Source organism: Caloenas nicobarica, chromosome 6 (assembly GCF_036013445.1).
Source record: "Caloenas nicobarica isolate bCalNic1 chromosome 6, bCalNic1.hap1, whole genome shotgun sequence".
NCBI lineage: Eukaryota > Metazoa > Chordata > Aves > Columbiformes > Columbidae > Caloenas > Caloenas nicobarica.
The window spans coordinates 16,373,882-16,400,558 of NC_088250.1; the positions used below are offsets into that span (position 1 = coordinate 16,373,882).

Sequence of the window (26,677 nt, forward strand, 5' to 3'; positions counted from 1 at the left end):
GTCAAGAGGAAACTTAAACATATACAAAACAGATATGCCACACCTTTTTTTTTTAATATTCTTGCCTATAATACGAAGGTAAACCTATCTATATGGATTAGCTGGTGACTGGTGTGAACAGCTAAACCATGGACTTTAAGAGCTCAGTAGGGTCTGGGGTTACAGGGCCATGCCCGATGCCCTCCGTGCCATCTGCACAGGGCTCTGGCTTGTTTCTGGATTCGGGCAGCGATGGATGCACAAGGGCAGACATTCACACCAGCCTCAGCAGGGCCGTCTGTCTGGCAGGGCACGCAGCCCTGTGCCAACCAGCTCTGTTGTCCCCTTGTTCTCAGACGGGGAAACAAAGCTCTGCAGAAACACCCGCATCTTTACCCAGGAAAATCAACTAGCGATTCTAGGATTGGAATCTTTGTCATCTGAAAAGGGGAGAAACGACCTTCTGCCTAAATCATGCTAAAGGCTCATAAAAACCAAGGAATGATAAAGGGAAAACACTGAAAAGAAAAAAGTGACATGATGTTTTAAAATATACTGACTCTTGTCTTATTTTCCATATGCTCAGAGCTTGGATTATTGTTAAAATTTTTCTATGAAATCCTTGTACTGTAGGCAATCTAACAAGCAGAAAAGACTGTCAAAAAGAAAATTTAATCCTATTTAATCTATTGCAGTAAGGGACTCATTTACTGTGTCTCCATCATTATCAGATCAAGGTAATTATCAGATCAACTGTTTTCCTTAGAAGTCTTGAATCTTTAAAAATTAAAGATATTTCCTTCCTCCAGACCCTGTCCCACTACTTTGACACCACTGGTAAGACTGCTGTGGAAAAAAAAGCGCTGTCTACTATACAAGTTCTGACACTATTGCAAAAACTGTAATTCAAAAAACGTTAAAAGCTAAAGGGGGGAAGTGGTTTTACCTTTTTTTTTTTTTGACAAAGATATTGTCTTTTATTCCCTATCCTGCAGATAACCCCAGAATCTCCTTTGTGAGACTGTTTTTTGCTATTTTGTCTCAAGATGCTGCTGTTAGAACAGGGTCCACAGTGCTTTTGTTTATGGACACCTCTAACCCATGATCAACAGAGAAGTTAAAAGTATTTTTCCAGCAAAGAAGTCCACCACAAACAGACACGCATCTCTTCCCCTTAAAAAACGAAAGGCAAGCAGCTAGTGACAGCAAAGTGTATATCATGGCTGATCCAAAGTACTTACTTAGCTTTGGTGCTTTTCATTTTTAAAAGCACTTAGCCCTTAATGGGTTTGCCTCTTGGCTGACAGAATTTCATCTCTTCTTTCAAAAGCCTGCACATGCCAGTTCCAAGGGATTCAGGGGAAGTGGGGCATGCACAGCTGCCAAGAGTAACCCATGGACAAGAAGAGCAAGTAGGAGAAACCACCTTCTCACAGCCTCAGTGAGTACTGCAGGCTGTGCTGCCGCTGTGAGCATTAGAATGAGAGGGCAGAAGCAAATTCAGGGCTGCCTCTGACCTTCGGGTTAGACAAGAATGTTTAACACCAGCGACAGTCTAATAAACTCAAAAAGCAAATCCTCCTGTATTTTTCTATGTGCTTCATGCAGGTTTTCTAGCCAGCTTTATCAACTGTCTTTGACCAGAAGGGGAATGCGATCTTTCAAAATAAAAAATCAGATGACTAAACTATTTTTTTTTTAGAAAAAGAGTCATAATCCTGCCACACCCACCTTCAGCTCCCAGGGATAAGTCATCTTCAAAACTTCCTCCATTTCTCACCAGCATGCCTGAAATCGTACAGTTAGCAGTTCAACAACTAGAATGCTTCAGTGTCTTCTTTTCAACAGCTTAACTAAAGATTTTAGCAAGACACTTCAGTTGATACAACAGGCTACAACCAGGCTATATTTACAATTCCTGCATTACTCAAACACTAAAAAAGCACTAAGAAGTGAGAAGTTACATTTGAGAACATAGAAGAATTATTTTGAAAGAGAATTACTATAACAATGCTTTAGTTTTGTGCTCAGAAACACCCCCAAGTCAACCTACAGCAAATTAACCGCACGTGGGAAACTAGAGGTACCACCCAACAATTTAGGAGCAGAAGGCACAAATGTATCTATCCTCCAGACATCTTACCAAGGGGATCCAGAGTCCCAGTCCAGCTTAGGCATCCCCCTCTCTCTCCCTGTACCAGACTGAGTTGAAGCGAAGACTCCAGGCACAGCCAGTAATTCCTCTGCACCCTGTCACTACCTGCACATTCTCACTGTACTTTGAACTTTAGTATCCAGCCCTGCTCAGATAGTAAAATTTTCAGGTGTGGCAACCAAAGTTTCAAGAGACAGAGACTGCCTAATGCTCGCCAGCTCAGAGAGGAAATTGCAACCCCCCCGCTGTGCACATTTTGGGGTTTTTGGTTTAGGGCTTACTAAACTCTCCAGGAAGAATCATTCGGGATCTTTTCCCGCTTCTCCAGTTTCTCGGGCACAACTGCTTCACAGCAAGAACAACTCGGCAACACCAACCAGGCTGTGGTTCGCGCTGCTGCTAGAGAGCTGAGGTCTCAGGTGAACATCCATGGAAGCACAGTTCCCAGCAAGAGAGATTTCAGTAGGTAAAGCCTTTCCTTACCCTTCAACAGAGGATTGCTTTGCTCATCCAGGGAGGCTCCCAGAGGCGTTCTGAAACCACAGAAGAGATTAATAAGACTTTAAAAACTTGCTGCTTCATGTCCTTCCTTACAGTGTGTAACAAGCTTGTGATAGCAGCAGTTGTCCCTCCCTCCGCCCCCAGAAAGCACAAACATCTGAGGACAGGCAATTACTTCCTAAACAATCCCCAGCCCTCTGAACAAATACGCCTTGTAGAGAAAAAAACCAAAACAGGTTAATAATAACTGCAATGCTCAGATACCAGTCAGTGGCAAAGCTTTAGGGTCACCAGCCCTCTGTCAAGGAAGATAACGGGCTTCTCAGCAGAACACCCAGAAAAAAATGAGCACAGGTTTTTGAATGACTTGATTTGATCTCATTTATACAACAAAAACTGTTGCCATTTTTCTACACGTTTAAAACTTCTTGAAGAGAGGGGTGAAAAGCTGTTTTGGGTGATCAGAAACAAGATAAAAATCTTGACAGCTATGTCAGCTGTCACTTGCCAGTTCTGATACTTCGCAGGCTCTTTAGGTTGGCTCTTGTTTGAATGATCCCTCCTATTGCTGCCCCCTGAAAGGCAGGGGATTTGCTGAACCTCGTGGTGCCCAAATGGAGCAGCAGCAACCACTGAAATGGCAGGTCCAATCCCTTTCTGGGCTCACGCTACACTTGTTGACATTAGCTGGATGTTTCCACATCTTGTCTCTGAGATGTGTTTAACCAAAGGCCTGTCACTATTAAGTAGTGCAGCATTAACTCTCAAAGCCCAAAACAAATTCAGAAATATAATACTCGTAAAGAAGGGGAAAGCAGATGATTTATGTGCCTGTATTATGTATGTTTCATTTGGGTTTTTAATTAGACAAATGCATAAACCTGCCCAAAGAGCTGAAAGTAAACAGTGCTCTGATACAGTATTTGTTTTGGTGCCACAGCCAAATTAAGCAAGGAAAGTTTGCATCTCTCCTTTCTAACAGACCTTAACATTTCACAACCTTTTTTTTTTTCTTTCCTCTCTGAAAAGAGTTCACTCTTTCCACCTGTGGCCTGCTGACAGGGAGCAAGCTCACATCAACATGTCTTCTGCAAAGCAAAGACCAGCGTGGTGAGAGGCCAAGGCAAGCAGGAGAGCACCCAGGCGCACATGCGTGTTTCAGGTGACAGGAGAGACTGCCCAGGCTCGGATCTCCCGGGTTTTGGCGTGTCTGTCCTCTCAGGGTTTGAAAAAACTTAGGGCATATTGTCTGAACCTGTCACGCTACAAGAAGCCTTATGTTCCGAGGTAATAACTATGCCAGTTGTTTACTCTCTGGCTTTGATGGGTGCGCTCCCACCCTTCTCCCCCTCCTTCCCTGGTGGCTACTTCAACGTCTCTACCTTTCAGATACAGAAGCTTGCTGGCAGTGACTTTGACAACCGAGGTCAGTGCTGCATGCACCAGCTGTCAGAAAAATGGTAAAAGCAACCACCAAAGCGGGCATTTTCTTTCAGAAGTTAAGCCTGTCACCTCTACAGCATGTTAGCAGCTACCGGAAAAGCAGCCCCGTCAACCGCCCATCTGCTGCCCTGCTTGCATTGCTGCACACAGGCACAGCTGCCTGACACCTCCTGCCTTTGGAAAACTTTCATTTAAGAACTAGACGCATGTTTAAACACGGGACAAATACCACAGACAAAATCCTCTTGGACGACAGCATGGGCAGCTGTTTGTCACCGGCGAGGCCCACGAGCCGGGTTGGCCAGCTCTGTCTCGGAGCAGCCTCGTGCGCTGGGGAAGGTTGGGACCTTTCCATCTGCTGGGCCCTCGGGACAAGATCTCCCCGCCGGAGGTGCATCACGGCAGGGCCCCAGCACGTCCCGGCAGCCTTCACACAGCAGCTGGGGACGCCAAGAGCAACCAGAGCCCAGCCAGAGCAAAGAGCAAGTGAGCGGGTGTGTGCCTGGATCACAGGATCCTGCAGTTTTCCATTTGTGTTCACTCATTTACTATTGTATTTTAACACATATGGCAATAACTTATCTCAGTATCAGTCTACAAAAGAAGTGAATGAACTCTCAATGCCTACATTGCCATGGGTACCAAGCAGGTAAGAGGGGCATATGGAGCCTCAAGGCTTCTTCTCATCCCAGAGGCTGGCTTGCTCAGCTACCAGTTGTGGTAGGGTGGTCTTCAGGAATGGGATGAGGGTTTTGTACTGTGCTGTAAAAGCGTTTAGACCTCAGCTTTTAAAGCATTAATTGGGCAGGAGCCATGTTTATTTTAAACTTGAAGCAAAAAAATCTCTTCTTTCTGAGGCATTTCAAGAACTCACTTCCTGCGTATCTACAGGAGATGGCTCCTAAATACCTCCCGCATCCCCTGTATTGCTGGAAGAGTTTAAATACAGTGAATCAAAATAATACACATCACCATGGAGTCGTCAAAAAATGTTTCTTTTCTATCAGTATAATACAAACGCCTGTGTTTCCTGTCTTAGCTATACAAGAGTTAAAACTGAAAACTTTGTAAGCTTTCTTATTACTTCAAAATGCCTTTTCAAAATACTGGGGGGAGAGAAAAGGATGCCTTTCTCAAAGGCAGGTGATTCCCAAAACATGAATGAACCAGAAACTCTGGGTAACATCTGACATTTCTTAAGCCATCATAATTCTTATTACAGTGTGATACATACTTGCCTTTTTTGGTTTTGCTGTTGGGGTTTTTTTAAACAAACAAAACAAAAAGAAAAGAAACAAACACGTGTCTACCAAGTTAAATAGCATGTGATCTTAGGCACACTCCTCTCTCCTCCAAAGCAGATGTGAAACATAGATGCCAAGTAATAAGAGACCCAAACTGCTAACCCGAATACCAAGGGACAACTAGTAATTCTTTTTATCCATATTATAACACTGTTGATGCTTTTGGAAACAAACAAAGGAATAAATCTTATAAGCAGATCTCTTTATGCAGCAGGTTGATATTACATTTTTTTGTGCTGCTGCCAACTCAAAACAGAAAATGAAATTTTAAAAGTGCTAATTTTCTTCTGATGTACATTTCACAAAATCTTATAGACAAAATGGGAAGGACTGCTTTCAGAAAATACATAACAGAGAAAATACTTTATTTTAGTAACTGAATCTTCACTTGTAGTAATGATTATATTTTTGCAACAGAGCTAACTCTTAAGAATGATGTGGTGCAATGGGCCAGAAACAGAAGCTCAGTCTGCATCTGTTGCCCATGCATTGTAGCAATTAAAGCTCTACAACAAAAACAGTGTTATTAAACAAATAAGAATTATCAGGGAAGACAACAATTGCAAATTTCACAACAACTGTTGTTTTTAACTATTCGTTTTCAAACAATACCCTGTCCTCTTTTCCTATATACATTGTTATCAAGAGACAATCGGATCAGGGTTTAAATACATGTAGTCACTCTATAATCATACAAGTTGTATAATCATTTTACTGCACATACTAGCTGCTGCTTGCATGTATATTAGATACAAAAAAAAAAAGAAGAAATCATTTGCATTTGTAAAACACAAGGGACTGCTCCAGGCAGCTGGGATTGCACCTCCCAGATTGAACCGTGTATGCACACGCTCTGCACATCACAAAGTCAGGGGCTAACTCCAGTCTCAACAGCTTAACAGTTTAAGAGCTCTTTAGAAAAAAGCAAATTTTATCTGAGGAGAACACAAGATTCTTCTGAAAAGATTTACAACACTGGATAGCTATGCTTTAAAAGACTTCCGTGGAAAGGCCACAACGAGTTTCACAAACATGCATTAATTAAATTTGCATCTCTGTATTAGCAAAAGGGTAAATTCGGGCTTTATTTCCTTATGTGTAAAATATGGAAATAGAGTATAAAATAAGATTCCCATATTTTGCGAATCAACTACCAGAGATGCAAACATATTCCACAGAAGCATTTGGTGCCAGTCTTAGCAACAGATAGTTTCCATAGCACATGAATAAAACCACAAGCTTCGTGTTACTATTCAAGATTTGTTACCATCTATTAGGTGTTCATGTTGTCAGTTTGCAGTTTTGTGCTATTCCTTAAATTCTGTATGGACAAGGTAAGGGTGACAGGGCCAGGGAAGGTTCTAGACAGAAATCCTGCAGATACGGAGAGAAGCAGCACTGCAGCATTAGGAAGAATTTCTCCCTCATGGGCCTCTTCCCCCTTCACTCCTCCAGTTTTTGCCCTCTCTGCTCCAAACATACTTCTAATAAAGCATTGAGATCATAACACTTATTTTTAAGGATATACTTTGCCAGACCAACAGGATATCAGATTTCAGGTGAAGTCAGAAAAGTCTCCCATTCTGACATTCTGGAAGAATGGCCTGGCAGATCTGAACATCGCATTTTAGGGACACAGTACGATTTCAAGCTGCTAGCTGCCAAAACCCCCTCCAAGGCACAGCCTGTAAAGATCCAAGGAAAACTATACCAAGGACCCTGTAGCTATAAAGCAACCCACACTTCAGTTACGGGACTAAGCTCAGCTCAGCCGCTTACTGGATAAAAAGATCGCAACAGCACAGCTAATCTCAGAATTAAATTTTCATCTTAATGTAGCTGCTCTCAAAACGAGAAGGAAATCAGAAATATCAAGTAGAGGAGGCCTTGAAATGTCATTGTCAACTACTTGAAAGCTAATTGTTAGCTTCCCCTGTCAATTCTGGCTCCAAGGGCTGCTAGGATTGAATAGAGAAAAAGATGGGACAAAATGCTACTGGATGTAGCATTTACACTTTTGTGTGACTGAGGATGAAGAAAAAGTAATGTCATGAGCCCATTCCAAACACCAGGGAAATATTTTGTAACAGAAACACGGGATATATACACCACATCGCAAATTAAGGATGTCGGTCCATATGGCAGAAAAGGAGAGAGACTTGGACAAATCAGGTTAGCTTAAATTGTGCCATCACTCTTCAAGACCCCTAAGCACAGAGGGCATTACCATGTAAGTTCTGTTTCTTTAAGTCTGCAGGAAAAACCCGACAAGGCAACCGGAGGCTTTCAACTGGAGCCCCTCTGTAAGAAACAGAGCAGCTTCCAAACCAACACCACTAACCTTACCCTAAACTAAGGTCCCCCTCAGCGGCTGAAAGTCTTCAGCTCCGTTACATGAGACACCAAGAAAAGAAAAGGTGCCAAAGCCAGCTCTTCCCTAGCCACACATACACACGCCACTGCTCCTGTTGTAGCCCCAACTGAGGGTATAACCCCTGTAAGACCGAAGGGTACTTATGCTCCAAGAAGGCTTCTGGCAGCACCGATGACAAACAGCGCTCCAGAGCGCAGAGATGCCCATGACAACCCGCGGGTGAGGCCGCCGCCGAGATTTCCTCCTCTCCCCTACGCGGGAGCTGCCCGACCCGCCACCCGCCTGGGGACCGCGGGCTCCGGCCCCGTAGTGACCCGCCGGCGGCAGCCGCAGCGGTGCGGCAGGACAGGGGCAGGGTCGGCGGGAGCACCCACCTGCAGTCCTTCAGCCATATCGCGATCTTCTCGTTGGGAACGCTGTGACCTTAAGGGCAGAGCAGGAGAGAAAAGCCGACCGTCAGTAACAGCCCGTCCGTCAGGGGCCGCTCCCGCTGCCGGGGGCCCCGGGGGTCCCAGGGGTCCGCGGGCTGCGGCCCCAGCCCCGCCGCGCTCCCGGCGCTGACCTGCTTCTGCGGCCAGCGGCAGCTCTCCGCTGGCAAGATCCTCTTCCTCTTCTTCCTCTTCCTCCTCCTCCTCGCTGCGGGCTGCCGCCGCCGCTGCCGAGAAATCCTCCGCTTCCGACGCCTGCCAGGAGTCCCGGCTCTTGGCCCAGGCCTTCCTCTTCTGGGTCGCCCCTTGCCATTCCTCCGCCGCCGGGGGCTCCTCCATCGGGACGGCGGGGGCTTCACGCCGGAAGGCGAGTGCCGGAGAGAGCCAGCCTGCCGGGGGAAGGGGAGCCGTGCCGTCCGTCCGGGGGCCGCCACCGGAGACGGGCCGCCGGGGGGCGCGGGGCCGCTGTCCGCGCAGCCCCGGGGGAGCGACACCGCCCCGCCCCGCGCTCACCATCCCCCGCACACACACCCACCCGCGATCACAGCCCAGCCCGCCCCCAGACCCACTCACCGCCGCCCCCCGGCTTCCCCCGGCCGGCCGCTCCCGGCCGCACAGCTGCCAGCCCCGGCCCCGCCGCCGGCAGCCCGCGGGGCCCGCCCGGCTCCCGCCGCCGCCCGGGACGCAGCGGGAGGGCAGGGGGCTGGGCGGGGGTCGGCCCGGCCCGCCGCCGCCCACGGGTACTCACTCACATATCGCGCCGCGGGGAGGCGGCGGAGGCAGCGCCCGCCCCGGCTGCGGACGGCGGCGGCAGCTCCGACTTCCTCATACCGCTGCGGGAAGACGACTCGGCGGCCACGTGATGGCAGCGGGGCCGGCGGCAGCTCCCGTCCTGCCGGGGCCGCCCGCGCCGCACCGGCCGGGCAGGGATGCGGGGTCGGGGCGTCGGGCTGGTCGCTGCTGGGGCAGCGCGGCCGGGCAAGGGGCGGGAGGGCTGCGGCCCCCTGGGAGGGCACCCTGCACCAGCCGCGCTGGGCTCAAGGCTGAGCCTGGCTGGGCTCAAGGCTGAGCCTGGCTGGGCTCAAGGCTGAGCCTGGCTGGGCTCAGCGGCGCTCCTCGGCCTTGGCCTAGCCGGCCAGTCGCGGGCATGCAAGGGATGTTTGCAACCCAAAACATACGCAAAGCAGGTAGAAGAGTATTTGTGACTTTTTTTTTCTTCGGGGAAGAGGGAAGGCACAAGACAGTACAAGTAAGTTGGCTGGACACACACAGCTTTGTGTCTTGTTTTCAGGGGTGGTAAATCAGGGAAGCCTCTGCTTGAGCAGAGGCACAGGTCTGCAGGGACATTGGCAATACCAAATTACACCTGTTAGCATCTTAGATTCACTTGAAGCCATTATCATCTGGTCCAGGATAAACTCAAGCAACCAGAATCAACCAAAAACCCAGCAAAAGATGAGTCCCTACATCTGGGAAAGAGGTGTGACATGCTCAGCAAATATCCTTTCATTTTCCAGCTTTATAGTTCGAACCTATCAAAGAATTTCTGTGATTTTTTCCCCCTACAAAAAAACCCAAACAAAAACAAACAATTGAGAGCAAAGCATTTCTTTTTCCTAACCCATCCACTACTTTATGTATACATAGCCTTCCTAAGATTAATTTATCCTCATCACTTGATCCATTTTCCTAAACTTGCTCTAATTTCCTGAATGCCTTTTATTAAGATTAAAGAAAAAGAACAGTAGCACAAGAAGTTATTTGCATTTAATTTGTTTCTGAAAGTGTGCATTGCCATACATGTTTCAGGACTGTATTTTAAAATGTTGGTATTTTTGAAAAAAAAGAGCAAAATACACTTGAATCAATCTTGTCAATCCTCAAAATTATCAACATTTTCTCAGCACGGCATGTTTCGCACACTACATGTTTTGGCATAAGCTAATATGGAGCATGTCTTGAGCCATGGGTGTCCCAAGGGGTGAGTCAGAGAGTCAGCACATCCTGCACCCTCCGCCACGGCGTGCTGGGGCTTGGCCTTCAGCTGAAGTTCCTCACAGGTATATTTACAGTACTGGAATCTTAAAACCTGATTTTTCTGGGTTTATTGGCAAAAGTCTAGCACAGCATTACTTTGACATAATGGAAAATATTTCTATTTTGTGCATACATATAAATAGACGTATCTATTAAAAATGACTCTCATAGGTGAAGCTGTCTGGATGAGACTTGTTGGAGAGGCCTGGGAATGGCAGGGACAGGGAGAAGTTTAACGCCTGTCATTGTTCTGCTGCCTCGGAGGGAACACAATAGCTTCTGGGAAGCAACAGTTGCACTGGCACAAAGGGTGAACAGTTGCAAGCTAAAAGCAGCTACTGTCTGCTGTGCCAATACATCATTAAGGAGTTCTTAATCCACAAATTACTGACATTGTCTATAATTGCTTGCGTGTTGTGACAACACTTACTCGGAGAATGTTTGAAATGTAAACAGCAGCCAGTAGCTTTTTGCAATGAAGTCCTGCAACATGTAGGACTGAACTCTCACTTGCACTTTCACGCCATCCCAGCAAATTCCCTTTGACTCTATGTGAATAAAGATTGCACGCTAAGTTCCTGTGTTAAGTAGAACTTTTTTATAAGGCTTGGTATTTCTTTTAATACTTGTAAGCAAAAAGTGGGTTTGTTCTGCAATAAAAGCTTCTCCCACTTCAGAATATAGTTTGTTAGTCACACTTCAAAGAAATAAATCCTATCAAGCCATATTACCACTTAAATCAGACCAACTTTTTTTTCCCGAATTATTTTTGAAACTATTCAAATAAAAATGCATAAGCAGTAAATAGATAAGGGAGAAATTGTGATTTACACTACATTATAAATTCCTAAAGGAAGGTTTATAACTGCAGCATCATTAACAATACTACCAGACATCACAGTAAAACACACACACATTTTAAAAATAATAATTAAAGAACTCTCACAGCTGTCATCTGGATGTTTGCCTTGAATATGTAAATGTATGTAGAAATACACACACAGAGAGATACAAGTTAGCCCAAGGGATGCCACTAAGTCACTCTCTTGTTCTTAAAAGAGCAAAAGCCTTTGAAGAGCACTTAATCCAATTTTTGCATGCAAAGGATTCTTTCAGATGCAGGATTATCTAAAAAAAAATACATTTCTACATAATTCAAAAAGACATAAGCTAGGGGTTTCCGCCAATTCCCTTGGGGACTTGCTCCCATGTCTGAGTGCATTGTGAGTAGCACTTTCCTGCTATGCTAAGACTGGGCTTTGCCATGCTTTTGAGCAGATTGTTTTCCTGTTAGATCTGTACATTCACTGTTCAGGAAGGATTACACAATCCATTTATATAGAATCATTTTGGTTGGAAGAGACCCTCGAGATCATCAAGTCCAACCACTAACCTAACACTGGCACTAAACCACATCCCTAAGAACCTCATCTACATGTCTTTTAAGCACCTCCAGGGATGGTGACTCAACCACTTCCCTGGGCAGCCTGTTCCAATGCCTCATGACCCTTTCTGTGAATAATTTTTTCCTAATATCCGATCTGAACCTTCTCTGGCACAACCTGAGGCCATTTCCTCTCATCCTATCAATACTACCCTATGGTATGGAGGAATAGGGATAAGCCTCTGGAAACCAAAGAAATATTTATGGGCTATATAGGTGGGCCGTCGGGAGCATGGTCAGAGCCTGTGCTGCTGCTTCTGCTGCCTCCCCATGAACTACAGACATCCACTGCCAGAGGAGGATGGGAGCAAATGGATCAAGAGGTGCTGGTGTGGTCTGCAACAGCCAGATTTGGAAGCTGTTTCCTCTGTTTTCCAGCTCAGCAGTGAGCTAAGCCCACCCCACCAGGACAACTTATAGCAGGACAACATGCTGCCAACCAGTCCCCAAAGCCCCACTGCACAGAGCTCACCACGGGGATGACACTATGGCGACACAAGCAGATAACACATACAGAAGATTCTAGACAGGGTAATTAAGAATAAACAAACAAACTCTCTATGTGCCTAGTGCCTTCTTTTGACAGAAGAAATTTGAGTAGTTTTAAAAGCTGTAGCTTTTAGAGAAGTGGTGCAATAAGACAAAAGCCTTCTGTTGGACTTTCACATGGCAGTGACAACCAGTTCTTGACAAGGGGAGAAACTGCACACTGCTGCCTAACGAAGGTTGGATCCTGGGACAGGCAGTTCCAAGTCAGCAACATTTCATGACCACAACTGGATTTCCATGTTGTTGGCTTTCTCCAAACAGAAGAGGCGAGAAGCTAAAAAATAGCTCACCTTAGCACGCATTTAATGAAAAACAGTCTTACATAGTAACAAAGCAATGATAAATACTGTGCAGTTATTTGCCTTGGCAGGGTCCTCGTCTAGGAGCAGGAGAATGCATGAGGAAACACACAATCCAGTGTCATGGACATCTTTAAAGTTTCCACAGCTCTGTTTTAGTAAATGCGCTTTGTTAAATTAAGTGATTTCTTTCTGAGCCAATATTATTATTAAAAAAAAAAAGTCTACTCAGACCTCTGTTATACTATAAATGAAAAAGACAACCTGTTCAGACATGGGCTGCATCATTGTATCTATGCCATGTCAAAGACAAAGGGCCTGCACTGCCTGTTGCAATATTTTAGTTTGGATTACCCACTGCAGGGGTGGATGGTTTGGTTTCCTGACTTCTCCAGAACACACATCCTGCATCTGCAAATGAAAGCAGAAGGCTGGAGGTCAGTCTTTGCAGAGCTCCTCTGAGGCCATGGTGGCTGTGGAGGTGCTGCTGCCTCTTCCTCAGGTTGCATTGGCAACTTCCCACCTTCTCTAGATGTCTCTCATCTCCCTGGTCCTCCTGTCCCAGTGATGACAGAAGACCAACTTGCACCTCTCTTTCTCCCACAGAACATCTGTAGGCTTCTCCTCTCTGTCAGTGGAAATGCCTCTTTTTTTTTTTTTTTTTTTTTTTTTTTTTTTTGGGGGGTGGTGGTGGTGCTGTCTTGTAAGCCATTACCTATTCATTGTTTTAGGCCTTTTGAGAGCCTTGTCTCTCTCAGTGCTGACATTGACCATGCCAAGAATATCTACCATTTTAGCCCTCTGAAGATTTTCTTAACACACTTAAAGGAAACTTCACTCGTTTCATATCATCACAGCTTACAGGAACCAAAATCAGTAACTGGAATACTATATCACTAAGGCAGAACAGAGTCTCTCCCTGTATCCTATGAAATACATATACCATAAAATAATAAATAATAAAAATGATGCCATGAAACAATATTATTATGTATTTCATGTTTTTTCTAGATTTTCCTTTTAAAAATTACATATTTGAAGTGAAATTTTGCTAGAGAAAAGTAATCACATCTGGAGTGTCATTCAAGTATCTTTCTCCATAAAGAAAAAAAAAATCATATACTTGATTTGGAACCATCACTGTTACCGGACAGATGTTCTCTCTCAAATATGTGGAGTAGAAAGGATGGAAAATAACCTGACAGTTTTACTGCAATAAATGAAAATGTTAGGACAGCCTCTATAGCTTTGCCAGTCATTTTGTTTATACATGAGTGATATGCATGACATTTCTATAAGGTAAGAAACAAATGCATTAAAGTTAATGCAAAACTACGTATCTTTAGGTTCTTTTTGAGACAAATGTTGTCTGTTTTATAAAGTGACTTGTATTTCTGGGACGTCTTGCAGCAGGAGGAAGGAGGGAAAAAAACCCACTTCCGTCAGGGCGTTTACAAGGGCTATAGCATAGCAAGGGGAAGTTTCTGAAGGAAGAGCCGGATATCTGTACTGAAGTGGATTACAGCTGTACCACCAAATCAGACGGAGAGAACTGAGGCCAAATATGTGTAAATGTATGAAAAAAACCCACGCCATGGAGAAGAGCAGAGAATAAAAGTGGCTTTAAATCTTCCGAGATGTAAACGTACTTCATGTCATTAAATTATGGCAGTGGGTAGTTGTAATTTTTGAGGACATTAATATCTTTGCCAAGAGAGCAGGCTAAGGAAATAAATCCACAGAAGCAGGAAATTAAGGTTGTGGTACATTTTAACTTTAAAGCTGATTCTGTGAATTTTCTCATTCATGCTGTCTTTCTTTAATTTTAGCAACTGTGTCCATTCTCTTTCTGAACACCCCCCTTACAAGACTATGGTGTTGGGACTATGCCTGTTTATGCACCTCTATCCTATACTGCCCTATACTACAGGATTCTGTGGTTTACTTTTACAGTTGAAGAACTTTAAGACAGTAATTTCATTTGAAAATACTGTTCCTTCTGATAAATTTTAAATGTTGGTGTTCCGAATGGCTGATGAAGGAACCACCCATGAAAAATAGAGGGGAGAGATATTGATTTGCACTTTAAATATCTTTCTATCTCTTATTCTTCATATTCAAAAGTACTCCACTACTGTTTTGAGTCCTGTTTCTGGTCTCACTAGGATCGCTGATAAAACTGTGCATTTTTAGAATAATTAAGCTTTTTAACATGCATTGAGGTATGGAGTAGCTGTTACATTATCCACTGTGAAACAGTGATCTGCAGGAAGACAAAATAAGGCAACTCATCACACCCAGGTCTGACCAATTTACCATACGTTTCATTCCAAATCTATTTAGAAAACTCTCCGGATGAATTTTTTTGCGATGAATGGTTTTATCAGCTCCATAATGAAGGCAGTCAGGTTTCTTGTGGATGTAGCTTTTGTGGTTTTTGTTCCACTAAGTCTTCCATCGTTGGAACACTGTTAATGTATCTCTCTTCTGTATATTGCCTGTTGTCTGATAATGAGCAATTTCATGGTGCAGCCTTCGCCACCCAGTAGTCCAACTATCTCTTTCATGAAACATGCTGAAATCTTAACATCACTGAGTCCTCTTCCCTCTCTAGAATTGGAATGAAATTGGCCAGTGACTTCAGAAATTATGACAAGAGGAGGAGAGGGAAATAATCTATATAATCTCTATTTTCTTAGGAAATTAAGATTTTTAGAAACAAACAGAAAATCTGCCACCACCACCACAAAAGCAACCAACCAACCAACAAACACAAAATGTGAACTCGAGAATCATTCCTCACCACAAAGTCCACAGAAAGGCTGCGTATGAGCAAGCCCAGAGGACACATCCCTTGCTTGTCATCTGGAACTGAACAGCTCAGTGTGCGTGACCAGCTAGTTACAAAAATGTGCTATCAGATGTTTACCCAATGTGCCAATTCATTTATGGGCTTGACTCAGCTCTAAAATTAATGTATTTCCTTTCCTTGGGAAGTACAAGAAGTTCTAGAGTGATAATACTATTAACTTTAAGGCGTTGACCAAGTTATCCTATAGCTGGGACAAGCGATAGGACAAAACACATCAAGAGAAAGTTCTAAACATAAACCAGTAAGGATTTCCAAGTCAAACCACAGCTAAAATGGTCTGGACAGTCTTGATGTGTTCACATTATTTGCTATAAATCCCATTCACCCAGTTCTCAGACACCAGTTCAAACAGTGCAGCTCAGAATGGCATCGGTATCAACCCATTCCTTAGCAGTGGGAGCACGGGAGGTGGGGGGGGGGGGTTGAGCCCACACAGAAGAATGGGATCCAGGCATTACAGTTCCTACAAGCTAACACTTGGCCAAGAACAGGCTGTCAATTAAAGAATATTGCAGCAGAAAAGAGAAGAAAATTTTATCTATGTTATAAAAGTCAGTTTATAATCCCATTAAAATGAAGCTGGAATAAAAGGAAGAAAATGTTTTTCTTCCAGTATATATAAAGTAACTACTGAATTTAGGGGTAGTCAAATAATTGTGTAAAGGCCAGACTTCCTGCATGAAGCTGCCTAAAGACTAAAAAAGCAGGTTTTACTGCATAAGCTCTTCACCACTGATCAATATATTCTAAAGAAAGATTTATTTACATAGTTCAATAACTCCTTGATGAGTCACTATGCTATTTCAACCCTGTAGACATTTAATGGTCAGACTGTATCACATTAAAGAGGATTTTCCAGTCTAACAACTCCATCTTGTCATATATATTTGAAATGTTTATAAATGGATACTCCAGTATTCGGAGTACAGGTTATTTCTCTAGCTGACTGCTCAGAAGCTGGTGCGATCTGGTAGCAAACAAGAGCCATTCCTGGCCTCCAATTCTTTGGTGACTTGTGTGAATTCATTTGATGTGGTCAACAGAAGTAACTCCCACCAGGCAGAAAGCCAAGTCACCAGGAGAAAAAAAAAAAAAAAAAAAAAAAAAATCACATTTTGTACTAATTGGGTACCTCACTGCTGTCTATGGTCCAGGTTGGCAAACCCTTTGTGCACAGAAGTCTCACTAACTTTAAATTTAGCTCCTTAAAGAGCACAGCAAGGACTGGTAGTGGTGAATGTGACACCAAAAATAAATGGGAACGGAACCTGTGCTGCCCAGATGAATTATTCCGTTACATGGAAGTTCAAGCCTTCTGATCCTAAACTGTCAGGGCTTTATCTGCTCAGCCCCCTTTAGATGCTAAATTAATACTGCCTTTGGGCAGTATTCAAACTCACATGGTTCCAAGCCCTGAACTCTGCCAGTGATTTTTCCCATCCATTTAATAGATTAAAATGTTAACTCTAAGTGCAGTCTCCAAAAAAATGAACTCATGTCTTTAAAATCAGCTGCCAACCAGAGAAAAACTTTCCTTCTTTGCTGTACACCAGGAGTAGCCAATGTCTGCATGTTCCCCACGAGGCTGGTTAAACCCCAGGGCAGCTCCTGCTGCCCATGTCCCTGCAGTCAGCAGAGCTCCCAGACCTGCCCTGGTACCTGTACATCTCTCCAAGCACACAACCACTTAGTACAGGAACAGATCGACTATCACAGGCAGGAAATTGAGGACAGTAGACACGGAATGGTCAGAAAAGCCTGCTCTGCTAAACATAAGGACTCTACCTTTTGTGTAAAATAAGTTAAGAGTTTGATTAGGAGAGATACTACAGAACACAACACCTGAAGGATAAAGACATGACACAGTTTTACCAAGGCTCCTATTGTTGCTGTTAGAGTGGCATGCTCTGGACTGTGATGTGTTTGGTGCATGTCCTTTTCAACAGGCTTCTAGTCTCACCATGGGAAGGGATGGGTCACTGTGCCTTAAATCATAGCTTCCTGACAACAGCAAGAATTCAGCTTTCAAACACCGCTCACATATCAGATGTTACTAGCATTGGAAAACCTGCATGATGTCAAAGAAATGTATTATTAATGTTTAAAGCTATTTTGAGAATAGAACATTTCAGTTGGAAGGGACCTACAATGATCATCTAAGTCCAACTGCCTGACCAGTTTAGGGCTGACCAAAAGTTAAAGCATGTTAAGTGCATTGTCCAAATACCTCCTACACACTGACAGGCTTGGGTCATCAGCATCCTCCTTAAATTGTGGAGCCCAGAACCACACATGGTACTCAAGGTGAGGCTGCCCCAATGCTGAATACAGAGTACACTGTACACTAATCTCTAACATGTAGAGTATCACTGCTGTCATGTTGACAGCTATCAATCCTGCCATGCATATCCCCTTTCAGAGCCTTTGACTTGCTCAAGGCTTGAGGGGGGCTGTGCATCCTCTCATCTTCCTAGAGAAAATGGTGCTTTTCTCTCCTCAACACACACTGGGGTACAGCAAAGCACCATGCGTGCAACAAGTCTAGGTCTGGGTGTCCCCTGAAGGGAGCACAGGAGGTTGTGCTGCATGTGAGGTGGGGTCTTCTTCCCTAGAAGTGGAAGGAGGAGGCTCTGGAGCCCACTGCAGTACTCTACACTGCAGCCTCCATGAAGGGCTGAAGCTTCTAGGGGGCAGTAACTGCCTCTAAAGTGGTCACAGGAAGGTAAGAGAAGCTGATAAGGGATGAGGGAGAATGAACCCCATCCTCTGAAGCCCCCGACACCATCCAGATGGTTTGGCAGTAAAACGGTACTAAGTAAACTGTGATGACTTGTTTTGGTAGCAGTATTCAGAAACATTCGAACGGTGTTGCCTGTGTCTGAAACATACCTGACACAGTCAAAGATGCAGAGGAGTGTCAGAGTGACCTGACATTTGAAGTCACATCAGTACCCTTTTAGAGAACAACATGTAAAGATCTGGACATTTTTTCCCCTTGGTCATTAGAGAAAGCATGTTAATAGTGCACTACCACAGCCAACATCTCTTGTTAAAATTGAGGTCTCCAAAACAATGGATTGGGATCTCTTGGATCCAGAAGCTTTAGTTTCACAAGGTGGATTTGATCAGAATACCAGACTTACCATGCAGGAAAAATGATTATTAAAATAACCATTACTGTGTATCTCAAAAATGTACCCTTCACAGAAAGCAGTGGCACCTCTAATGAGAGAGAACTCCAGCACCTCAGTCTCACAGCCAGCTTTATTGCCCAGCCTTTCTGATGCAATTTTCAGTGGATATGTGCACTTGTGCACACAAGAGCACACTCAGAAGGTCTTATCTGTGAAATGTAGAGGTGATTAACCTCACGAAGCCAGCAGAACACCACAGGAGATGTACCTCCTTGCTGAAAGGTGGTCTTGCTTTTATGTAGACAAATCGTGAAAGAAGAAAGACCATCCCAGTATTTTCAGTCATGGCATTCTTTGTTTTAATGACTACATGTGAAGGAATGATTATACTGGCACTATTAAGCACACCATAGGCTAGAAGTTTTTTATTTGGCAGTTAGTGTTTGTATTATAAATGCTAAAGTGAAATGACGCAAGTGCCCTTTTTGTTGTCATATTGTTTGCTTTAGCTTTTGTTGGATCCATTCCAATGGTACCTTTACGCAGGCTCCTGTATAATTAAGATAGTGTGCACAGCCTCTGAAAGGAAATCATTAAGAGCCTCTTGTGGAGAATGCACTGATTTCCATGTCCATGCCTTTTAAGTGGGTATAGCTCACACTCCATTGATTAACTTCTTGATAGTCCAGGAGTACTTCAAATATTAATTCTATGTTAAGTTTCCAAAGCCGCTTTCAGCTGAAAAAGTTCAACCCACTTTGTAGGCTGTAATTCATTTGTTACAGACATTAATTTCTTGTTATTCCAAGATGTTCCTTTCTCAGAAAAAAAGAAAAGTCCCCAGAAATGCCTTGGATTTGTCTAAAAAATTATAAAAAGTATAACAAAAACTAAAAAGCAGGTCTCCAGACTCTGAGAGTAACTGACAGATTCCTTGGTTAGAGATGTAAAATCAAGAAATCAAAAGAAATTGGTATGCTTCTGGGGAGAAAGCCTGGTGGTGTAGCAACTGAACAAAGAGGATAAAGGAATATACCATTTTACAGTTTGTTTGCTCACCTGCAGTTGCAAACACAAAGGATAAACTTTCCCATTGCCTATAAATAACATTTCATTGCTACAAACTCTCTGTAACTTCTGCACGAATTCCCAGGCTGGGTGGTGTGTCCCAATAGCAGGTTATATCACTCCTGTAGAAGTTTTCCGGCTGCTGTGCAGTGCTGTACCTGGGTGCTCCTCACCTGAGAGCGCTCACCTGCCCACACTCCTGAGGTGCTTCTGCACCCAACAGCCCTGTCTGCCAGGCTACACATCATACACGATATTCCTCTCATTTACATCTAATGGGCCAGTCAAGAAAACACTGAAACTAAGCCACGCCTATGATATGAGAGATAGAAAAGCTCTGCTACTGTTGTGCTCACCTGCCTTTATTAGGAGTCCAAACTGAGGATTGATTTCTTTCATCATTAAAACCTATTAAAACGTTTAGCAGACTTCAGAGGAGTTGTGACATCTGAAGCTGATTACTTAAGCAAAACCAAATAAAAACACAACATACAGTTACTGTATGCATATTTGTAGATGATCAATGTGCAACAGTAAAAAATGGTTATTGAATGGTTATTTGGTAAATTCTTAAGTCTTCAACTTAAAGCAATAAGTGTATTAAACCAGGAAGTGCTTGACCCAACATGCTTTCGCTAAAATTGTATCAAAGTAATTATAAAATCTGATTAAACAAAGCTGCATTCCCACACACAACTCCACCTTCTTGCTTTGGCACAGCCATAAACTGCTCTGTGAAACCCAGCAAAAGGGTATTACCACATTAGCAATCAATAAAAGCAGAGCGGAGGAGTTCTTGTTTATTCCCAACACGCTGATGGTGTTTAGGGAACCAGTGCTCTCTGACAAAAAGGTGGTTCCAAAAAACCACTTTGAATCAGCTCCTGTTTTCTGTCTGACTTCAAAGGCAGCATAGTCAGGCTGGCGCTGAGGACCTGTGCCAGTCACAGCCCCAGCACCAGAGCCCAAACCACCCTTTTCATCCTCTCCTGCCAGGTTACAGCTGAGCTCCTATTCACCCTCAAGTAGACTGTGTGAGTTTTCAAAAACTACAATTAAGGCAATTAAAATAAAATACCTAAAAACTCTATCCAAACAGGCTTCATCTGTACCATTAAGGACCATCTGAAAAATCTAATTTCAATTGTATTCCAGCCTCTTACCCACTTTCTGAAAACAAACATTTCTTCCACCCCCATCCTTCGCAAACTTGCCATGCTGCTTCTATTTAAATGAAGAAAGAAGAATGCACAACATTTTTTCAGACCAGTCACCATAACCCAGCCTCAGGAATTTGTCTTCATATAAAGCCACCACAGCTGTAGTACAGTACCCAAGTATTTTTTACGCTTTGCTAACAGAGGAAATGGATTAGAGAAAGGAAGTGTATGACAGCATTCCTTTCTGCTAAAAATCACAAAAATAAGATACTATCAAATAATTTCTGCAAGAATATATTAAATGCAGATAGATTCTTGACTCTCCTAACTCTTCCTTGACTCCATTAGTTTACTGTATGCATGGGATTTTAAGTAATTCAGCATTTCAGTCTTTTCAGCACTTAAAGGCCTATAAGGAAGATGGGGACAGACTTTTTAGCAGGGCCTGTTACAATAAGAGAAAGGGTAATGGTTTTAAACTAAAAGAGGAGAGATTCAGGCTAGACTCAGTTTTCTCTAATTAGCTGTTTTCATGATTGTGTCATTGGTAAACCTTCAATAATAGATTGCTGAAGCTGTGAAGTCAGACTCAGTGGCAAAGATGTTTCACTTAGCTCCTTATTCTCATATTAGTAAAAAAGTGAAAATATATAGAAGTTATAATTCAACAGTATTGCCCATTTTAAAGCATTATGATGTAGTTCTAGTCACACGGTTTCACAACACTAAGTAGAAGTTAACTGATCACCATCTTCTTAGTAACTTTGAAAAATTAAGATGTGTTCTTTTGGCATAACAGTTTTCTTCCCAGGTGGAAGATGCTTTCTGACTCAGACTGGCAGCACAGCTGCTGTTTGTCCTGTGCTGTGACCTGCCTGGGATGTAAAGTAGCTGTTGGAGCAGCAAGCGCAGCTGCACTAGGTCTGAGTGCTCCTACCATGGCCTCTAAAGCTATCTTACAGCCATGCAGTAGAAAAAGCACAGAATAAAAAAGTTTGGCACAAGGCAAGTGGATCAACCCACACGCCAGAGAGCAGGTTGGATGCCACTCTCGACAGTGTGCGAAAGCATCTGCAAACAGAGATGTTCCTGAATCTCCAGCTGCTCCTACAGCAGCTCTTTGGAAATTAATTTTTTTTAAAAAAAAGAAAGTTAGCCTGGCATTTAGGGGCCAAAGGCAAATAGTTGAGATTGTGGGGTCTCTGTGAACATCAGCTGGTGGTCACATCCAGGAGTCGCTAAACTGAAGCTCTGTCTCGAGCAAATCTTCACAGCTCTACTTGACTCTATGAGGAGAGGCTGAAGAGCTGCCCTGCCAAGTGGGAGAGATTTGTGTTCATTTTCTTTCACATTTTGTGTAACTCAGCCCAAACATTTTCATTTGGTTAGGTGACAGGACACCAACATCATATTCCTCTATACTCAGGAAGGACACCAGAATATTCTCTCTCTTATGTATGGACTTAATTTCCCAGCAGAATAGGTATTTTCCAGGGAAAAACAGAAAACCACACACACAAAAACAAAACACCAGAGGTACATTAATCTTTAAAGTTCAGATTTCTGAGTATTTACACCTAGTTCCTGTATTTGTAATGGTGATGGTTCCTTTATGGGCTTCTTAATGCACCAGCCAGCAATGAGATCAGAGCATCCTGCCAGGCTGGCAGATAAAACTCTCATATTTTATAACGGAAAAAACAATGAAATATCCCCAAGAACTTAAAGAGCATCAAACAAGGGTTGAACTTGATCTCCTTATTGTGCTACTCTTATACCTTCAACCTCCGAAAGTCCCTCTGACACAGACAAATCCTGAAATAGCTCCTGCTGAGTGTAGCGGCTGCTGATGCTGCTGAGCACAAGGACAGCATGGTCTGTGGCTGCCTAAGCCAAGATCATAGTACCTCAAAACATGTGGCTAGGAGAAAGGGAGCAGAGGACATTTCCCAGTATTACCCTAGAAAAGGAGTCTTAAAGCTGCCAGTGCTATTTGTGCTCCATCAATCATTAATATCACTGTAGGCTCAACTTATACAAAAATATCGTGAAGAATAAACCAACTCTCCTCCCTTTGGTTGTTTATCTGGGTTAAATGTTACATAATTAAAAAAAATTATGTATGCTGTGGTAGTGACAACAGTGTCACATACTGAGAAAAAGATGGCATGGTATTAAAAGAAAAGGTCCAGCCCTTTTTTGAATGCAGAAGGAAATAGTTATAGAAATGGATTTTAATTATTAACTTGGGTTAGCTATCACAGTACCTGAGAAACTGCCATATGGAACATATTCTAATGTAGTTTCTACTCTTAATGGCCTCGAGCCTTCCAAGAAACAAATTTTTTGTTACATAAACTGATGTCACAGTGGCCTTGCTTTCACTTCCCTTAGAGCTACAAATACATCAGCAATGCAAGAGCCATTAATGGACAGTTAATGTGTCTAGTAAAATTTTGAGTGAAACATACTGTGGTTACTTGGAGTAAGCATTTAGATCGAATAAGATTTAAAGTAGTGGGACACCTGAAGGAGAAATTCCAGCTACGTTACTCTCCCACTTTAACTTCTTCTCAAAGTCCTGCTGTGATCATGGCTGTGCTTTAGACCAGAGTGTGAAGGATGCGAGGCATGAAGAACTGTGCTATTCAGCCGCTTACTTATTCAATTCAGCTACCTCTAAAAAGATCACTCTAGTAATAGCCATGAAAAGATAGCATAGACGACTCCTTTATATTTTGCACGCATGAAAGAAGAAATAATCTGCACCAACGTAAGCCACATGAACACCAGTGACACTACCTTACAGCCTCTATGAGCCAATATCAAGTTTCCGTCACTATTTTTCAGATGTTTTGTTCTGAAGACAATTTTTTATGTTCGAAGACTCTTTTTTTCCTCCCCCAGAGATATTATAAATATCAGCATATATTTATATGGAAGCACCAGGATTAAAATACTAGAAACTGATTTCCTGTTTCCGCAAAAAGCATCGTGCATGGACAAATCAAAGCAGGGTTTCCAGAAATGGTTGCAAAAGCTGGAAGATCAGTGTCGTCTGATTTTGAGAAAGAGATAGGTAGAGGAAAAAAGCAGCAAGAGCACAAGTGAAATGATTCTTCAGGTTGCAGTCTAGCTTCAGGAGATCTGGTTTCAATTCTTCTCTCATATTACTTCAGTAAAACAAGTGAGGAGGTATCACAGGCTCAGAAAGTGCAGGTATATAGTCACACGTGCAGTTTTGGTTAACAGAAGTACACGTTGGATGCCAATGGATCCAGACTCCAGCTACTGTGCTCTGAGCTAGTGAATGTACGAAGAGCCCCAGGAAGCAGCGTGGCTCTCCGCCTTTCAGTCGATTATAGTGCTAACTGATGCAAGGGCTCACTGTCTCTCCAACCTCTTTTTGCTCACAAAACGACAATATTCCTCACTATTTTTTTCTGCAAAGCAGAAGAAAAGGGCATTTCAAAAAAGGGCAGCTAAAATGGATATCACAAAATATTCATCCGACATCATGATGAGACTGACTCTAAGAAAGGCATATTGTATACCAAATACATCCTGCTTGAGGCCAGCACTAGCCTTAGAATGGCAGAATACAGTGAATTAATTGACAGACTCAGTGCCCCACACTTGTTTCTGAATAATCACCATCTGAGGAAAAGCTAAAATGCAAAATAGCAACAATCCCCAAATGTTCATACATGCTTACACATAAAAACACAATTGGAAAAAATCTTGGACAGAGTAGCACCAGCCTGGCCTTTTCTTTCCAGAGAGCTCTTACCTCTTTATAAACCAGGCTGTTCTCAGGACTCTCTGCCCCCTCCCAGAAAGCATCTGAATCAGTTCAACCTAGGACAGAAAAAGGGGAAAAAAGGAAAAAAACCACCAACCTTGTCATTTGAAGCTTGAGTAAATATGAACATAGTTTTTGCTATTTTATTTCTATCAGATTTGGCTCTCTGTCCTTTGTGTGGCTTTAACAGCTGTTTATTTGCACACAGTTGTGTAACCTTTTTCACAGCTTGTTTAGACTCAAGATCACAGCATGTGGTTCCCTTCAGACATAACCAACTTAAAATAACAAAACCCAAAAATTCCTTCTTAAGAAGCTCGAGGTCATTTGTTTCAGGTTTGAAAAGGATCAAGATCCTGTAATTCCAGGCATTGTTATGAAATGAGTGAAAAGTTTCCTTTACATTACCTTGCCAGGTGTGCTCTGCAGCTGTATCCCACTGCAGAACCACCACCAAAATCAGCTTCTTGTGTGTATGCTGACTGCACAGAAAACTCTTGCCATAAACATATATAGTTGCATGTAGCACCTTGGAGGAGGGGTGAATGCATGAAAAGTAGTAACTGAAACTTGGTGGCCTTAAAACAAAAATAAAACCAAACCACAAACACAAAAAAACCCCAAACCTCTAAACAAGCAAACAGCAGGGTATCTTTTGTAGTTCCATAGCCGGTTACTTGAAGAAAATACCATTTTACTTATCTTAGCCACAGTAAAGGGAAAAATGTCAGGGAGATGATAGTAATAAAAAAAAGTTTTATCAGAAGATCAAAATGCAAACCCTCTTCCCCTGAAAGGCTTTACTCTAGCTGCAGGATGAGAATGACTGTACGGATGATGCACAGGAGCCAATGATGAACTATTAGAGCCAAGTGCCAGCTGGAGAGAAAGCAGCAGGGACAGAAGGGACACATGCCGGAATGGTAGGACTGAGGCAAGTTTTTTGTTGTAACAAAGTGCAGCTTCATACTATGTAGCTGATATTAATAGAAACAAGATAGGTCTTCAAGATGCTTTGATTTGATAAACAGGTCTTTGCTAAAGCTACGTTTTTTGGGTACTCATGGCAAGTGTGGGCAGATGCTAAGAGAAAGAGGGACAGGGATGCATTAAGTACTTCTGCCTTGCCTGGGAGAATGAGATTCAGCTTCAAGATAGCGAGTGACAGAGTAAGAGCAAGCACTTTTGAGAAGTCTCATAAACAAAGCGTCAAAAGGCATTTGCTTCGACTTGCTGTTTCCCTTTAATGGCTGTAGGCTGAATGTATTATTTCCAATCAGTCCCTCATGCTATTTTTACCCCCATGTATGGACATTACATCTCTTCAACCCAGGCCTCTGGAGTTCTTCCCAGTGTTGTGAAGGAGCAGAGAATATTACACTTTTATATTTAGCTGCTGTAGATTCAAGTCAAATATTTCTGATTTTCAATAGTGGATACTTTGAACCCAGACTCACAGCAGGCTGCTTGAAAATGTCTTTGATTAGATGGAAAACTAGCAACTGCTGTTACTAATATGAATGGCATATTTCTTTCCTCACCTGTTCTTACTACCAGATTGTCTGAAGGACAGAAAACATGAGAATTTAACCCTGTAGTTTACCCAGGATATGAAAAATATCTGCTTTTTGAAGAGTGAACTTGTGGTCTGATGATAGAGATAAGGGAAGGGAATGTCAGCTGAGTTGTCCAGTGGCTTCTAATTGAGAGAAGAGATACAGCTTATTGACAGCTCCAAATGGCACTGAAGTGTTGATAAAAAGGAGGGGCAGTGACATTTGCAGGCAGAAATTCATTGCTCACAGAAATGCCAAGTTGCAATGTTTATCTTTACAAAAAGCCAAAAATGCTCTTCCATCATACAGTAAGTAACTACATTATCTCTTGCAAATCACATTTCCAGGGCCTACTGTATTACAGCCCTAACTCATCTCGCAGTTTGTTTGAGCATTATGATGACAGCCACAGTTAGATTGTGCTGAGGCTTGTAGGTTGGCTGTTTGCTTTGATGATAAGGTGATGCTCTGCTACAGGAATGGAATTCGCGAGCCCATCCTCTGTGCAGTGAAAGGCTCCAATGGCTGTGGTTGCCATTCACAACATCCATGTGGAAGAATGCCTGAAACTC

At 43.1% G+C, this 26,677-nt stretch overlaps 1 protein-coding gene across 5 annotated transcripts in view; it reads right to left on the reverse strand.

Moving 5' to 3' along the window:
• Nucleotides 1–24,606, reverse strand: part of ITPRID2 (ITPR interacting domain containing 2) — a 57,839-nt gene extending 33,233 nt beyond the window's left edge. For 2 of the 5 annotated variants that reach the window (XM_065638045.1, XM_065638047.1), the window contains exons 1-5: nt 8,758–8,850; nt 8,319–8,573; nt 8,131–8,179; nt 2,618–2,667; nt 1,711–1,767 (exon numbers count right to left, since the gene is read on the reverse strand). In XM_065638045.1, coding sequence (XP_065494117.1) covers nt 1,711–1,767; nt 2,618–2,667; nt 8,131–8,179; nt 8,319–8,523 — 361 coding nt within the window. In that variant the 5' untranslated portion in view covers nt 8,524–8,573; nt 8,758–8,850. Of the gene's footprint in view, nt 1–1,710; nt 1,768–2,617; nt 2,668–8,130; nt 8,180–8,318; nt 8,574–8,757; nt 8,851–8,932; nt 9,007–24,537 lie in introns of those variants that run through there. The other 3 variants (XM_065638049.1, XM_065638046.1, XM_065638048.1) reach the window with 3 other exon arrangements.
• Nucleotides 24,607–26,677: the final 2,071 nt, after the last annotated feature.